At 55.0% G+C, this 13,404-nt stretch overlaps 1 protein-coding gene across 1 annotated transcript; it reads right to left on the bottom strand.

The window, feature by feature from the left end:
- Window positions 1-62: 62 nt before the first annotated feature.
- Window positions 63-12,199, bottom strand: CBX6 (chromobox 6). Its single transcript, XM_053584896.1, has 5 exons — window positions 11,995-12,199; window positions 11,781-11,824; window positions 11,588-11,653; window positions 11,373-11,439; window positions 63-5,730 (listed from the first exon to the last, which is right to left on the bottom strand). Exons 1-5 carry the CDS (start codon window positions 12,061-12,063, stop codon window positions 4,732-4,734), a joined length of 1,245 nt encoding a protein of 414 aa, XP_053440871.1. The 5' UTR covers window positions 12,064-12,199; the 3' UTR covers window positions 63-4,731.
- Window positions 12,200-13,404: the final 1,205 nt, after the last annotated feature.

Below are 13,404 nucleotides of genomic sequence, written 5' to 3'. Positions count from 1 at the left end.
AAGACCAGTCACACAGCCAGAAGAAATGAGACAGACACATCCCATCCTAGGGACCGGGCCTTAGCTTCGGAATGTGACAATTTATTTGGGGAGTAAAAGAGGCTTTTTGCTCCCCTTTCCTGGCGTCGATACAATATTGAAGAGCAGCAGAACAAACGTACAAGACAGAGTAAATCGGCACAGACCCGCCCTCCCCGCCCAGGGACCACCGAAGCCAGAGCAGAGACCAACCCTACACCCTACATCAGGGTCTTCTCCACTGGGGGAGGGACAGAGTGCACTGGGGGACCTGCCCCCCACACTGGGGTGGCACCTCCATTTCCAGTCTCCTGCCAACCCCACTATTTTCCCATCTTTAACCACTGGAGGCAAAGTTTAGCCAGCTGGGAGCTGGATGGTTGAACCACAGACAAAGGCAACAACACTTCATTTTAAAAATGAGAGAGAAAAAAAAGACAGTGCCCCTCCCCAAATATAGAACTATATATGTAACTTTATATATATATAGAATTCATTCGTGCACAATTCATTAAATGAACCTTTCAAAAATTAAAAAAATTATAAGATACATTTCTTTAGGCCTTTGAGTTTTTAAATTATAACCAACAAAAATAAGTCCCCCTCTCCACTCCACCCAACAGCAAGGGCGGCCAGATGCATCCTTCCTGCTTACTTGGTCTCTTGCAAGCGGCTCCCCCCTTAGACCACAGGTCCCCCTTGGTCCAGCAAGCGCTCACTCACTGCTGGGGTGGACAGCTGACTCCTTAAAGTCTTGCAGGGGATGGGGGGACCGCATAGGCCTGGGGGAAGTCCTTGGCCTCCCCCCCCCCACCATCTATTTCTGCACCTTGGTGTGACTGTCAGTAAAAGAGGGGACAGGGAGCCCCTTTCCTGGAGTTTTAGCCCCTAATTCTGGGCTTTCTGAATCTGAAAAGTGATGCAGAGAAAACCAAAAAACCTTTAACATATTCCTTTTTTAAAAAAGTGATTCCTCAAACCATACAAACCCCCAAAAAGGATGCCTTGGGCAAGTGCACGGGAGCCCAAAAATGGAACTGACCAGGTGGGATTCCATTGTCCAGCATGGGCTAAGTGCAAAAAAAAAAAAAAAAAACCCAAAAAACACAACAACACACACAATACAGAAAATTGAGAGGAAAGGGGGTATGTCCTCTTGGGTCTTCAGAGGGTCCAGAAACATTGGTGATGGCTGAGCCCCCTTGGCAACCCACCTCCTTCCTCCCAGCTTACCCTCCAGCTTTGGGCAGGCGCACTGGCCTAACTCAGGATCTAGCTGCCAGTTATGTGTGGGCTCCACAGTGCCGGCCCCACCTACTAAAGAGCTCTTCCCAAAAGGCCAAGGCATCCTGAGGCCCCCTCCCTGCCACATTTCCCTGGTGAAGCAGCTATGCCTCTCAGAACCTGTTTCTTCCTTCTTGAAAAGGGGTGATCCCCCACTCTGTCCACTTCACACTGAGGTTGGGGACTTCATCATCACCCCTCCCCAGATCAGAGGAAGGATGAGGCTCATTTTGACCTTGATCCCTCTGCAGGTTGAGACTAAGCAGCTGGAGGTCTCAGTGCCAGCAACCTTGATCCCCACCTGATACTTGGAGCTGCCTGGACATCAGCAGCACATAGGAAGGACCTTGCTGCCTAATACCCATTACAAGGAGGGGCAAACTGAAGGTCAGAAGGGTGATTTGAGACAGGGATGGGTCCTGACTGTCTATCTCAAACCAGAGAAACTAGACCTCACCCATTTCCTATGACGCATGGGAAGGGATGCACTTAAGGGAAGATGAATGGTATCCTAATCAATATTGAACAGGGAGATCTGGCTTTGGGGGTTATCTTACATACAAAAATAAAGCAAACCAGACTGCAACTTCTGCTTGGTAATTAGGCAAATGAAAAGCAGCAAGGGCTGGAAGAGGGACCCACAGGAGGCCATAGGTGCAAGTGCATGGGGCGGGGGGGATGGGCAGACAGGAATGCCACAGAAGGAAAAAAGAAGGGCTGTGCTTGCCCTTGGTCCCATCCACTCAGCCCCCCCATGGGAGCTGCCCTCCTTAGAGGCAGGGGCAGGCTGCCTGGCTTGCAGCTCTGGGTAGCAACCTGCAGGTGTGCAAAAGGACAGGCACTCCCTTCTCTCCAGCTACCCCTGCACTGCCAAGGATTCTCCTAGGGTCATAGCCTCTTTTTACTTGAAGCCTGCATCCCTTTTCAGGCCAGGGAAGAGCAGGGAAGTCATGGTATGGGGAGATGGGAAAAGATGCTCCCCCTCCACGGGGTGGTGGTGGTAGGGACCAGATGGCCCAACAAGCAAAGCAGGGCAAAGAAACCAAGCCACTTCCTCACCAGTCTCGGGTAAAATTATCAGCAATGACTCCTGGTAGGAGCGGGACCCCACCAGCCTCAGCCCCATCTTGGCTCCATCACCTCCCTTTGCCTGGGCCCTGCAGCTTATAGCTGGCTCCCATGGGACCTGCTGTCATCTTTCCCTTTGAGTGAAGATGGGGTGTGGCAGTCTGAGCTCAGGCCAGCACGGAGGAGGGTGGGGGATCTCCACGGTGCCTGTGACCTCAGGGGACTTGCCAGCTGTGCCCAGGCCTCAGCCCCATTCCTCACATTGCCACCTCACCTGTGCAATCACTGCGTTTCTAATTTTTCTTTAAATATCTCTTTCTTCCCCCCTCCCTCATCCCTAGGAATCCCACAATATTTTTTCTATGTCTTTTTTCTTTTTTTCCTCTTTTTTTGTTTTTGTTTTTTTGCAAAACTAATTCTTTCACTGTCCTGTCATAAAATCACCTCTGAAAACACAACTTCTTTACAAAAAAAGTCACGAATGACACAGACTCCCAGGAAAACACATTTCTATGGTCTCTGAAAACACCTGTAACTGGCACCCAGGTGGTCGCTCACCTGGGGGAGGGGGTCAGGGGGAAATCACCTCTGAAGACAGAGGAGAAATACCAGCCCTTATTTGGGGGAAAAGCCAATTGGCACTTGGACGGCCACAAAGCCAGCACGCAGGGCAGAATGGGTGGGGGGATGCAGGAGTGTCACCCCCTCCAACCCTGCAAGGGCCCCTGATCTACATCTTGGGGCAAGAGGGGGACCAGGGGCCACGTCACATCCCCTGGCAGGGAGATTCAAAAGAAAGGTATCCTTCCATTCCTCAAGACCAAAGGTGTCACGCTTCTGAGCAGAGGTGCTAATGGCCGCATGTGCCAGAAAGCCAGCTCCAGCCACATTCAGGAACACACCACCCATGCCAAAGACCTGGGCAGTGGTCCAGGGCTGGCCGGCAGGGGCCCTCAATGCCACTCCAGGAACCAATACCCCCGCTCTCCTGAAGGACACAGGACTCTCTGCCGTTGTGCCCCTTTGGCCTGCTTACCCTCCCAAAGCCCAGCCCCACTCTGGGGCTGTGGTCTTTGCCCTGGCATAGATGCCTTGGCTCCCTGGCAACAGAGGGAAAGAAGCTGCTCAGGGCATCAGAGACTCCCCCTGCTTCAAGCAGGCTGGGCTGTGACAAAGCCTCAGCGGTCAGAAGCAAAAGAGAGGAGGCTGGAAAAGTCAGGAGACCCCTGGGAATGGTGTCCAGGTCTCCCCATCTTCCCCAAACACCCAGGGGGAAGCTTAAGAGTGGGGTCTCCCTCTCGGCCTCGGTCTCCACCATGCCATGTCTGCAGTGAAGGCCTGACGCAGGTCAGGCTGACCACCCCCAAGGGGGGCAGGGGAGTATGGTGCCCCCAGCACACCTCAGCCAGAGGGCAGGCCTGGCACTTCCATAGCAAACTCTACAGGCTGGAGTCTGGCCCCTGCGCCCACTGAGGCAAGGGAAGATCCAGGCCTTCAATGACCCTGTTCTGAGGAACTGAAAGGGTAGCTGGCCTGGGGCCCAGCACCCAATGCACACACAGACCCACGTACCACACGCCACGCGGGGCAGACACACACGCACATCACAAGTTCCACAGCAGGTTCTCACAGCACCTTTGGTCAAGAACTGAAGGGGCCTTTAGATGCTGGGAGGCTGTGGCAGGACAAGTTCTCTGCCAGGTCCTCCCACTGCAAAGATTGGGGGCAGGGTTAGGAAAGTGTCAGGGTAGGGTGAGGCTGAAGGGTCCTACGCAAGCAGGGGAGACCTGAGCCTCTGGCCCAGCCTCTGAGGACCTCCCTGCCATGCAGGGAGGGGCTGAGTCTGGTCTCACCCTCAACCTGTCAGGGGCTTTGACAAATGGGCAGGGAGACATCCCATACCCTCCTGCCTAGGCATCTGCAGGAAGGGACTGTGCCCGCCCTTGGAAGGGGTGTCCTAAGGACCCCTGCAGCTGCCAGGTTAGCACCGAGAAGTCAGATGCTGTACACGAGGCCAGGAAGTAAGCTGAGAGACAGGACAAGACATGGAAGGGACAGGTAAACCCCAGGTCCTGGGGCTTCTCCAAAACCACCTGGCAGGCCCCACCATGTGTGGGCAAGGAGGGTGCCAAGGGACAAGAAGGAGAATTTCCCAGACCCAACTCATCCCAGGGCTGTCCCCACCCCCAGCTTTCCAGGGCTCCAACTGCCCAGCCCCATTCCTGGGCCAACACAGAGCCATGGGACATGCGAAGCAGGGAAGTGGGGGAGCGGGGAAGAAGGCTGGGGCAAGGGTGGGGGGAGCAAGAGTTTGATGCTGGGCAGGAGGCCCCCCCAAGCCCCCTCCACCGTGGAACCCCTTCACTTGCTCACCCCACTGCTGCCACCCCCTCCTGCAGGACCTGCTACCCCAGCAGCCACCTTCTCAAAATCTTCAGGGTTGCAGAACTCCTTGATAGTGACCGTCAGAAGGTTGCTGGTGACATCGGTGACAACCACATTGGAGCAGGGTGACATCTCTGGGCGCCAGTCCCCAGCCTCAGGCTCAGAAGAGGCACTGGCAGGCTCAGGGGCGGGGGGAAGTGCCTGGCCAGAGGCAGCAGTGACATCAGGGGGCACCCGCTTGCTGGTGGCTGCTGACTCAGGAGGGACGGACAGGTCAAGCACCTCGGGCTCACGCCAGCTGGGGACAGACGGGCTTGTGGTCTCAGGGAGCAGCTTAGGGGGTGCGTCATCGGGCTCAGAGGAAGACTGTGGTATTGGTGAGGGGCAGCCGGAGGAGCTGGAGCTGTGGACATCAAAGGGGGCAGCGGGGGTGGCCAGGAGCAGCCCTGGGCCCGGGGAGGCAGTGACATCGGCCTTGCTGGCAGGTGGGGGAGACAGAGGGGCAGGTGGGGGCTTGTAGAGCGCGAAGGCGCCAAACTTCATGTGGCGGATCTGGGTGCGCAGGATGCTCTCGCTGAACTTCTTGCTCTTGCCGATGACACGGTTCCTCGAAGGCACTTTGGGGCGGGCCAGCGCCCCAGCCCCCTGCCCGGCACCCCCGCCTCCGGGGCCCTTGTCCATCACCTTCAGGTTCAGGATGATGCGGCTACGCTTGGGCTCCCGAGGCTTCACCTTGCGGTTGATGATGCGCACCGTCTCGGAGAAGGGAGAGATGGGTGGGCGCAGGCCAGGGCTGCCCCCCTGGGGGTCTGGGCGGGGCAGAGGGCGTCGAGACATGCGGTGGCAGCGGCGGATGTCCTTCTTGAGTCGGTGCACGGCTGCGCTTGAGTGCAGCTTGGGCGAGGAGGCGCTGGCACTTGGCTTAACAGGGAAATGCACATCGCTGATGCGGAGGGCCTCGGCCTGAGCCCGTGCCTGTGAGCAGAGGGAGGCGCGGTGGGACTTCAGGGTGGCCTGCTGACCTCCTCTGGGCAACCCAGCACCTGCCACCCTAAATACGGTCTCTCAGTAAATGCTCCCGAGCAGACTTAAGAGAACCAGTAGTACTCATAGCCCTGACTTAGACAAGGACAGAGGCTCAGGGAAGTGAAGCAACTTGCCTAAGGTCAGAGTCAAGACCCTTGTCAAGGCCCAGCTCCAAAACCCAGTGTTTTAGCTAACCCCTACTGCCAGCGCAGCAGTGGGCCAGAAACATGCGGCCCCGGGCTGCCCTTGCTGATAGGGTCAGATGTCAATAATTGGGAGACTGGGCTCAGGGCCCGTGGCACAGTGGTTACAGTGCCAGCCTCATGCACCAAGGGTGCTAAACCCGGCCCAGGCCAGCTAAACAACAATGACAACTGTAACAAAAAATGGCCGGGCATTGTGGTGGGTGCCTGTAGTCCCAGCTACTTGGGAGGCTGAGGCAAGAGAATTGCTTAAGCCCAAGAGTTTGAGGTTGCTGTGAGCTGTGATGCCATTGCACTCTACAGGGGGCAACAAAGTGAGACTCTGTCTCAAATAAAAAAGGGGGGGCGGGGGGGAGACTGGCATGAACAGGGGCCCAGAAGTGCCTGAGCAGCCTCTGCTCTGTGAAGGCTCCCACTCCAGCCTGGAACTCCTCCCTGGACCATTCTTGGTAACAGAAAGGTGGGTCCTCCCTGCTCCACACAGCCCAGCGCTGGCCACCCACCTGCAGTCCCCACTGTTCCATATCTTGTGCCTTTGCACAGGTTGACCTGCAGCTCTGACCTGCCTTCCCAGCTGGCTACCACCTCTGGACAGACCCTCAGTCTCCTGGCACCTCCTCACACTCCCAGCCCCTGGTCCTTGCCCTCCTGGGTCTGATTCATCTGTCTGTCCAGAGCCCAGAGAACCTCACAGAGAATTGGTGCTAATGGATCCCAAAGCCCAGGTTGGAATCAGCCTGTTACACCCTACATGTAGGTGGATGGGCCTAGAGGTGGGGCTGCCACTCTATAGCCTCTGGGAAGGTCTGTGGCAGCAGGGGATACTGCCTGGGCCCAACTATCCTTCCAAAAAAAATTTTTTTTTTGAGACAGAGTCTCACTTTTTCACCCTCTGCCAAGTACCGTGGTGTCATAGCTCACAGCAACCTCAAACACTTGGGCTCAAGTGATTCTCTTGCCTCAGCCTCCCAAGTAGCTGGGACTACAGGCACCTGCCCAACTATTTTGAGAGACAGGATCTTACTCTTGTTTAGACTGGTCTTGAACTCTGAGCTCAAGCAAACCACCTGTCTTGGCCTCCCAAGTGTTAGATCTCTCCTAAAATTCCAGGGTTCTACAGCTCACCTGCTACCTCATGGAAGACACAGGGCATGGCAGGGCCATCAGGAGACTCCAGGTCCCAGTCCAATCCCCCTGATGTCAGGGGACATCACATGAACAGAGGACAAGAGGCTCAGGGGGGTATATAAAGGACCACAGGCAGTCCTTCCTTCACTAAGAAAGGAACAAGCCAGAGCCAGCTGCTTGGGTCTGCAGCTGTGAACACACTCGGCCTCCGGGAAGACAACAGGTAGCAAGAACGCAGAGTGACAGGTGTGGGTGCAGTGAAGGGAGAACAGGTCTGGAGGAGCACAAATGGGACACAGAGCCCAGTCTTAGAGGATCTAACATCAGTGCTGGGTCCCAAAGCCTAAGCAGGAAATTCTGGTCCATACTGAGCACTGACTATGTCCTAGACAGTCGTGAGGTCGCCCGCTAAGACAGTCAGACGGTGGAGGCAGAGAGCCCTAAATGCAAAGTCTCAGCGGTGGAGAGGACACAGAGCTGAGGGGCTGCAAGCAATGGCTGGGGACTCTGGGATAGATCCATGTTTTAGAGATATTCTGGCTCCTGGTGGGGCAGAGAAGCTTATTAGGTGGTGACTGCCTTGATCCAGGTAGATGCCTGGGGCAGAGGAAGGACACAGTGGGACCTAGAGTCTACCTCTCACTCCCTACAGCACTGGGTGTTTAACCAGCATCTAACCCCTCAGACAAGGCTGGACTGTATGTGACCACAACCCCCAGCAGAGGCATTTGCTGACTTAGGTGATCAGCAAGGCTGTCTTCATTTAGAATGTGGTCCCCACACCCATCAGAGTACACTGTGGCACCACATGGCCCTCCCAGCCTGGGCTGGGGACTCCTGGGGCTGCTTGGGCAACAATCCCTTTGATTACTAGGTGGCAAAACAGAAAGCTCCACTTCTGCCCACAGATGCTGTCATGCCCTCTGCTTGAGAGCCAGCTGAGCTCCCCAGGGATTAGGCCCCTCAAACCCCTTCCCTGACAAAAGGAGGGAAAAGCCCAGCTTTCCTTGGTGTAGCAAGTAGGGCGTTTTGCAGATTCACTCCTGTACCTTATGGGACTCCCACTCTGACCCCTGGGAGTTAGCATGTATTTTCTCCAACTGTCTGAGCTTACCGTCCCTTGTATTAATGCCTCTGCCTGAGTCCAGCAGGGAGCAACAGTCCCTGGTGGAGTGGCAAAGAATGTGGGCAAACGGCAGGTCCAAGAAGAAACCCTGGCTCAGTGCCCTCCCTGAGCCTCGCTACCCCAAATCTGCACCACCATAACAGAACCTCCTCCGGGTGTTCTTGTGATAACCAGAATATGGCACTTGCTTAGCACAGAGCCTGGCACACAAGTAATTAATAGTAAATTTACTCAATAATCTTTTTCTAATATATGCTTCCCAAATTTTCTATGAGAAACATTTCCTACTTCATAGTTTCTATGTTAATTTTTAAAAAGAGGCTGGTTTGCCTTCTTCTTCCTCAGACTGAGAATTCTTTGAAGATGGGAGCTGGGGGCGGCGCCTGTGGCTCAGTGAGTAGGGCGTCGGCCCCATATGCCAAGGGTGGCTGGTTCAAACCCAGCCCCGGCCAAACTGCAACAAAAAAAAATAGCCGGGTGCTATGGTGGGCACCTGTAGTCCCAGCTACTCGGGAGGCTGAGGTAAGAGAATCGCTTAAGCCCAGGAGCTGGAGGTTGCTGTGAGCTGTGTGATGCCACGGCACTCTACCAAGGGCCGTAAAGTGAGACTCTGTCTCTAAAAAAAAAAAAAAAAAAAGAAGATGGGAGCTGGGTCTGCCTGGTGAATTAAAAATAACTGCAGCCAAGGGTGGCACCTGTGGCTCAAAAAGTAGGGTGCTGGCCCCATATACCAGGGGTCACAGGTTCAAACCCAGCCCCGGCCAAAACTGAAAAAAAAAAAATAATAATAATAACTGCAGCCAACATGCTTACTGCACCCTAAGTGGGTAACTGGCCTGGCTGGGGGTCTGGCATGTTATTACAGCAGCGGTCGCGACAAACTGTATTAAAGGGTATTAGGAAGGGCAAAGGGCATTAGGAAGGTTGAGAACCACTGTATTACAGAAAGCATGGGAAAGTCAAAGCGCCTGGACTCTACCACTGACTCTGTGTCTGTGGGCAAGTTATTTGTCCTCTTGGGCCTGTTTTCCCACGTGGAAAATGGAACTGATCCTACCTCCAGGCTTCCTAGTCCCTTCAGAATAGGTGATAGAAAGAAGTGCTGAGTGTAATCTGCTGACTCTGATGTACTGAGTCTCAGGGAGCCACAGAACAAGGGGGCTCAGCCCAAGCTGACCTCCACAGCCCCTTACGAATATTTGCGTCAGTCTCAAGCTGCCTGTTTCTTAAGATTCAGATCAAAATCTTTCTGTCAGCCTCTCTATCCCCTGCCCTACCAGCTCTATAGCCTTCATTGTTTCCTGTGTGTGTCCACCTCCCCCTGAACCTGACATGTATTCCTAGAGGGATAAGATGAAGAAAAGGAGGCTGGGCGTGGTGGCTCGCGCCTGTAATCCTAGCACTTGGGAGGCTGAGGTGGATGGATTGCCTGAGCTCAGGGGTTCAAGACCAGCCTGAGCCAGAGTGAGACCTCATCTCGAAAAATAGCCGGGCATTGTGGCTGGCACCTGTAGTCCCAGCTACTTGGAAGGCTTAGGCAAGAGGCTCACTTGAGCCCAAGAGTTTGAGGTTGCTGTGAGTGTAACGCCAGGGCACGCTACTGAGCACAACAAAATGAGATTCTGTCTCAAAAAAAAGATGAAGAAAAGAAGATGGGATGAAGGTAGGAAGCTGGGTGGTGGGACCTCGGGTACGTCACTTCTCCTCTTTGGGCCCTGATGTGTTTCATATGTGAAATGAGGATAATACTCCTCACTTTATGGGGCTGTTGAGAGAATTAAAGGAGATAATCCATGTGGGAGGCTCAGCACTGTGTAAGGCCATAACCAGATAAGAACTAGAACCACCAAGAAAAAAAGGCATTTTGTTATTAGTGCTCATGGTCATTACTTGCTTCACCACTAGAGGGAAATCCAGCTGCACTGAGAAGCTGTCAGAGCCCATCAGCCTTCCAGCTGCTCCGCCCATCCCTCCAGAAGCATCAGGGTTAAGGTTACTTCATGCATCCCCTGAGATGTGTTGTCCGTTCAGGGTAGGGGTTATAGAAATATGGAATTCTGGAAACCAACACCTTTTTCACTTCTGCTTTAGTCCGAAGCAAAGCGTTTATAAGGGGCAGGAATGGTAAGTCAGGGTGGGGTTGCCGGGAGTGGGCTGGGCAGGCCCAACCCACCCTCACTGGGCTTTGAGCCTTCTAGACAATTTGCAGATGCTGAAGTTCTGCGTTCAGCATGGCCTGTGCCCCCAAAACAGTCCTCCCACAAATTCCCCAGCTGTTGGTTGGGAAGGGGCCCTTGAGACATCTTTTAGCATTACAGGGATATCAGTGAGTCCCACCTGCACCCTTGTCTGCCACCTTGGACCATCTCATCTTCCCTTTCCCAGACTATTTTTCCTCTTCAAAATAAATAAAAACCCAAATCCTCCAAGATGGCTTCCTCTGGAAGTTCCTCTTTTGCCAAGGCTAATATAGTATGTTTTCACGTCCCCCATATCCAACCTCTAGAAATAACCAGAAGTGGGGGGAAACTAAGGCTCAGAGCCCTGAAGTCAGTAGCTCATCCTGGGTAATAAACTCAAAGTGAAGTGATTTAACGTCAAACTCCCAAGTGAAGAAGGGAGACAGAACAAATTCTGAGAGATGGAGAACGTGGGAAGCTGAGGCCAGGGAGGCAGGTGGCCCCCCAAAATCTTCTCCCTGTGCCCTGCCCCAAGGTGGGACCTCACTCACTCTCCCCCTGGCCACCAACTCCCGGCACAGCCTTAATGGGTCAACAGCTGGGGCAGATGAGGAATCTCACGCGCAGAAACATCCCTTCCTCCACCAGCCTCCCCCACCTGCCTCTGCCGTCCCCTTCCTGCGCCCCTGTGTACGCCCCCAGGCCCTAGTTTCATCAGCGAGGATTACCACCACTCCCAGTCTCCTCTTGCTGAAGCCGAAGCTGAAGCCAAAGCCTGCCGCGGCCTGCTGCCAGGGCCTTGTCGGGGGCTCACAACCACCCCTGCCCAGCTGGGGCCCCTCTGAAAAGGCCCGCCCGCTAGGGCGGCCGCGAATCAGTCCCTCCCTTCCAGGCCCCGTGCTGTGCCGGGGATTGGGGGCCCGAGAGGGGGCTGCTGGGGCAGGGCCAGGTTACCTTCAGGAGGAAAGTTTTGGGTTTGGGTCCCCTCTTCTTGGGCCCATACAGCTCACGCTCCCTCTCCCTGCCAAAGAATAAAACAGAAACGCCAAAGGTTAAAAACAGCCCCCGACCGGGCCCCACTCGGGGCTGCCCTGCCCGGCGCTCCCGCTTCCCCGAGCGGCGCCCCAGCCGAGCTCGGCCCGCTGCCCCTGCCAGCTTCCCCAACTCACTTCTGCTCGAAGGCTGCGATGAGCCGCGAGTCCAGAATGTTCTCTTCGGGCTCCCAAGTGCTGTACCTGGCCAGTCACACAGGCACGCAATCAAACCAGAAGCAAAGACACAGGGCGAGAGCGCGAACCTGCCTCCCGCGGGCCCCAGGGCCCGCTGCCTCCCCTCCCCCACGCTCTGGACCCCAACACTCACTTGATCGCCCACCCCTTCCACTTCACCAGGTACTCGATGCGTCCCTGAAAAACAGAAAAAAATAAAAAAGGAGAGAATGGGGGTGGGGAGGATGCGGGGACCCGAGGAGGCAGTGGCACGGGGGTGGCGAAAGAGCCGGGACCGCTTCACCCCAGGGCCCGGGGACCCGGCAGAGGCTGCGGGGAACGGCGGCCCGCCCCAGGCGGCGGCTCACCTTTCGGATCCGCCGTTTGATGATGGATTCGGCCGCGAAGACCCGCTCGCCCACTGCAGACAGCTCCATCTTGCTCAGCGGCACCCACAGCCCATAATACTCCCCGCTCCCGCGGCCGGTGCCGCACCGCTCGCGCACGCGCCGCAGCGCACAGGCCCCGGCGGGCGGGCGCGCGGCGGGGAGCGCGTTCGCGTTCCAGCTGCGGGCCGTCACGTGACCCGCCAGGCCAGCGAGCTGTTGCCAGGACCTCCCCCTCCCCCGGGGCGGTTGCTAGGGAAAGTCGGCGCTCGCAGGGCGGGGGCGCGCGCTGGCTCTTAAAGGGGCCAAGCTTGGAGGCGGGAGCCTGGGCTGGGAGACGGTGGGTACCTGACTAGCGCCGACCCTGCCTGGCGCTGGGTATACTAACGTTTTTCTCTCCCTTCTCCATCTTCCTAGTCCCGGATCGCTGACATTGTCTCCCCTCCTTTTAACCCCCTATGCAAGTCTTGCCAGGCCCCATGCGGGGAAAGGTGATGGAATCCTTGAATTTGGGTAGCTGCTGCGCATCCTCATGGATGCAAACGGTTAAATATGATACAGCAGAAATGCATTTGCTGTCGCCTTGCCAGGCCTTGCGGGAATTTATTTAAAATATCACCCCTCATTCCCAATCCATTATTTATGTATTCGTGGGAGTGTGGTTTTGTAACCAGTTCAGAAGTGTTAAAACAACGCCACTGCGGGAAAGGGGGGTGCGGTGAATGAGGAATGGGTGATCCTTGTGCGTCTGAGCCTTGGCTGAAGTCTTGGGCCGCACCTGCCTTCATCCCGGAGGCCAAGTAAAGACTGCACCGAGGGTTATGTGGCAATGCGGGGAGGCGGGAAAGGCCATAGCGCGAGAACCAGAGAACCAGCTCCCCACACCCAGATTGGGCCCAGACCAGTTCACCTTCTGGTCATTCGGCAAAGACCGCTTTTGCGGTCCTATCTATGTTTTCTGATTCCCAGGCCCCTGGCTGCGTCACTCCTGGCTCGAAGCTCCTCTGAAGCCCTTGCTCCTGGGAAGACCAGGCCCTAGCTTCCTGGGGGGGCGGGAGGGATCTGGGGTTGTCCGGGAATGGACACAAAGTACCATCACCAGGCAAAACGCAAAGTCCTCCATTTTGTCTCGAAATTATTAAAACTTTGTTTTCCATTATGCTAATAGTCTTGTTCTTTGTCAATTAAAAAAATACAGATAAAAATCAACTGCCCATAATTTCCATAAATCCATTGTTAGCATCTTTAGGAATCTTCTTCCAGCCTGTTTTATGCCTATATAAACACGAGAATACCTGTGTGTATATACAAATAGGTATGCATTGTATATGTAAGAATGTACACACACATTGTATTTATATATACACATATATACATTGTGTGTATGTGCAT

This window comes from Nycticebus coucang, chromosome 3, assembly GCF_027406575.1.
Source record: "Nycticebus coucang isolate mNycCou1 chromosome 3, mNycCou1.pri, whole genome shotgun sequence".
Taxonomy (NCBI): Eukaryota; Metazoa; Chordata; class Mammalia; order Primates; family Lorisidae; genus Nycticebus; species Nycticebus coucang.
The sequence above is the reverse complement of the archived record's forward strand: the minus strand, read 5'-3'. Positions and strand labels throughout refer to the sequence as shown.